The 3,644-nt window shown below is 41.6% G+C and overlaps 1 protein-coding gene across 8 annotated transcripts in view; it reads left to right on the forward strand.

Annotated features, from left to right (window-relative positions):
• Tlk2 (tousled like kinase 2) overlaps positions 1-3,644 on the forward strand; it is a 97,218-nt gene that overhangs the window by 85,164 nt on the left and 8,410 nt on the right. For all 8 annotated transcript variants that reach the window (XM_029545709.1, XM_021212103.1, XM_029545712.1 and 5 more), the window contains one exon: positions 587-725. In XM_029545709.1, the coding sequence (XP_029401569.1) occupies positions 587-725 (139 nt within the window). The remainder of the gene's footprint in view (positions 1-586; positions 726-3,644) is intronic.

Below are 3,644 nucleotides of genomic sequence, written 5' to 3' on the forward strand. Positions count from 1 at the left end.
CCTGCCTCTGCCTCCCAAGTGCTGGGATTAAAGGCATGCACCACCAGTTTAGCCACTCACAGGTCTATCTCTAGAAGTCACTATACTTTTCCTGCTATAGGGCCTATAGGTGGCGCTGTGGCACCATTTTTGATTCCCAAGAATGTTTTCTTTACATTTGCCCCCCCCCCCCTTCCTGAAATTGCTGTTCTGGGCTTGCTAGTAGAGAGCACACTGAAAGTTCATATGAAATTTTCCCACCATTTTTTTCCTTCCCTCCCCTCCCCCTTTTCCCCCTCCTCCTCCTCCTTCTCCTCTTCATCCTCCTCTTCGTCCTCCTCTTCCTCCTCCTCCTAAAAAATTCAACTATACAGTAATATTTTACTTAGGCAGGACATTTTTATTTCCAGTGCCCAGTGTAGGTTTTGGCACATTAAACAGGCAATTCTAAGAAAATGGAAATTTCCAGTGGACACTGAAGATTCTCCCAAACTTAGAATTAGACTGTTTTATTCCAAAGATTTAGAGTTCATTTGTTCCCTTCTTGTGTGTCTTTTCTCTTAATAAAGAAGTCTCAGTTTATTCATAAAGGTTTTTATCTTTTTAGGTAATATTCTTTTAGTAAATGGTACAGCATGTGGAGAGATAAAAATTACAGATTTTGGTCTTTCCAAGATCATGGATGATGATAGTTACAATTCGGTGGATGGCATGGAGCTGACGTCACAAGGTGCTGGTACTTACTGGTAGGTATCTAGGAAGTCTGCCAAACCGGCTGGTGGGGTGTGGCTCTGCTGTGCTGACTCCTCCGTGACTAACAATTAATCTTGTGTAGTTTGCTGAGACAGAAATACAGACATTGTAGCAGTTTGATTTTTCTATATCAATTTCTCTTCTATTTTCTTTCTGTTCTTGAAAACCCTTGAGAGAGTGCTTGTATAGTCTATCCCTTAGAGATGTGTGCTTATTACCCAGTGCTGACTGTACAAGCCAGCAGAGAACAGAGTTGTTTAGTTGCCTAAAAAAAATGGCCTTGAATTCTTTACAGTTCAAGTAGAAGCCTCTCCTTGTGTTAATAAATGAGATCCGTTTCTAGGATGGTGAGTCAAGAATTAAGTGGTTTAATTAATTAAGAATGGTCAAGTCAAGAATTAAGGATAGGGCTAAAACAAAACAAAAACCAAATCTATAGATTCCTTATATTCCTGTTTGTTAGCATGTCCTAAAGGGTTTGAGGCGCCTTCCTTCTGAGCCCTGTCACCTGCTCCCAGTCACCTGACCCCACCCAGCTCTGCCTCACAGTTCTGGGAGCACTCATGCCTGCTACTGGCTTTTCACTATTACTTTCTACAGTGAGAATCATAAAGCATACCTGTGCCTGGGGCATGTGATTTTGCGGTTGTGACCTTGTGGTTTTTATCCCCTTCTGAGGTGGTTACACAAAGCCACATTAATGTGCCTTAAGTGGTTCTTAACCTAAACAGCCTCTTAGCACACGAGAGGTAAGTAGCTGTCTATCTCAGCCTGAGCAGGCCTCAGGCTTAGAATTCTTTCCAGTGATGAGGAGCTCCAGTGGAAGCAGATGAAGGGCATGCCATTCAGAACATGCGGAATGAGCCCTGCTCTCCTCACTGATCTGCTGATTGCTAGGTGGACAATGAGCTGCTTTTCTGTTTCTCTGTGTGCTTGGGGAAGTGGTGCCTATAGTCAAGAGCCAGTTTCTAAGTTAAAACCTTAAAATTCTAGCTTTAAAATATAGGTTACATTTATAGTGTTAACTCAACTTGGGAGATAGTGTGGGTTAATATGACTAAGTGACACAAAAATGTACAGAGTTGGTACCTCTGGGAAAGAGGTTTGCACCTCTATTGTATGGGACTTGCACTCAAGCTTTGTACTGTACATGTTACCATGTTCTTTTTAAAACATGTGGACATTCATATTCTCTCTCTCTTTCTCTCTCTCTCTCTCTCTCTCTCTCTCTCTCTCTCTCTCTCTCGTTTAAAATAGCTATTAAAAATAATAGAATATACCATTTATAGTAGTGCATACTTTAATCCCAGCACTAGGAGGCAGATGCAGGTAGATCTCTGTGAGTATAAAGCCAGCCTGGTTTAAATAGTGAGTTCCAGGTTATCCAGGTATACAGTGAGGCCCTGAGACTCTGTCTCATTGCAACCTGGTGCTATTTTTGCCAATTTATTAAAAAAATAAAATAAAATAAATCATCAATTAAAATTGAAATAAAAATCATATAATGCTTTGCCCCAAAATAGCTTATTAGATAATATAAACAGTTATGTGGGGTTGGGGATTTAGCTCAGTGGTAGAGCACTTGTCTAGCAAGCGCAAGGCCCTAGGTTCGGTCCTCAACTTGGGGGGGGATGGGGGATGACAGTTGTATATGAGTAAAGATTAAAACTGGAGGGTGGTTACTTGGTTGGTTGTTTGAGTGTTTTATTTTAAGTATTTTTGAGTATTTTTCTATAATGAAAAGTAAGATAGAGGGTTTCTGAACTAGCATACATATATATATTTATACATATGGCCGCATATATATTTAATCCTGGCACTCAGGAGGCAGAGGTAGATGGGTCTGAATGAATTTGAGGCCAGCCTCGTCTACATAATGAGTTTCAGAATAGCCAGTGCCATGTAGAAAGATCCTGCCTATAAAGAAACAAACAGCTGAGCAGCGGTGGCGCACGCCTTTAATCCTAGCACTTGGGAGGCAGAGGCAGGTGGATTTCTGAGTTCAAGGACAGCCAGGGCTACACAAAGAAACCCTGTCTCAACCCCCCCCCCAATAAGAAGTAAATAAGTTGAATGAATAAATAAATGAACCCTAAGTAAATAAAAGAGGCTGAGATTGTTAAATTTTCTAACATCATAATCATTGCTTCAATTTATTACTTTTAATGATGATGACCCAGGGAAATAAAAACAGGCTGAGGATGGGCAGGCTTAGAACATTTAAATAACTGTGGGTTTTAACTATTTGTTCCAGAATTCTACATTGATTAAGAGCTGGGAGACTAGAGAGGTGGCTTAGTGGGTCAGACTGCTCTTGGTGCAAGCACAAGGACCTGAGTTAGGATTTTAGCACTCACAAAAAAGATAAAGCAGAGCATGTCCCCACATCTGCAAGCCTCAGTACTGTGGGGGCAGAGACAGAAGGATTACTAGGACATGGCTCCAGGCTCACTGAGGAGGAGGAGTTAGCTACCATGGTGGCACAGGCCTTTAATCCTTGCCCTCCAGGCAGAAGCAGAGATCTCCGTGCCAGTCTGGTCTGCATAGCCAATTCCAGGTCAGACACAGCTACATAGATGGCGATGGAGCAGGACACGTGCACAAGTGTGCACACCTGCATAGATTTGTGCATGTACCATACACTCTTGCACATGCTCAAGATAAGGGAGGGCAAGGTGGTACATGCCTTTAATAACAGTCCTCAGAAGGCTGAGGCAGGAAAATTGAAGCAAGTGTTTCATGGTGACTTCAAGAGCAGCACGTCTACAAAGTGAGGCCCTTACAAACAAAACCACGAGATAATTGAGCTCAGGTGATGTATCATTTCTGAGCTTCACGTCTTCTGTTTAAGGATGTGTATTGTGATTAAAAATAGGCCTGATTTTTTTTTTTTTTTTTTTTTTTTTTTTTTT

The sequence above is a fragment of the Mus pahari genome, chromosome 14 (assembly GCF_900095145.1).
Source record: "Mus pahari chromosome 14, PAHARI_EIJ_v1.1, whole genome shotgun sequence".
Classification (NCBI taxonomy): Eukaryota; Metazoa; Chordata; class Mammalia; order Rodentia; family Muridae; genus Mus; species Mus pahari.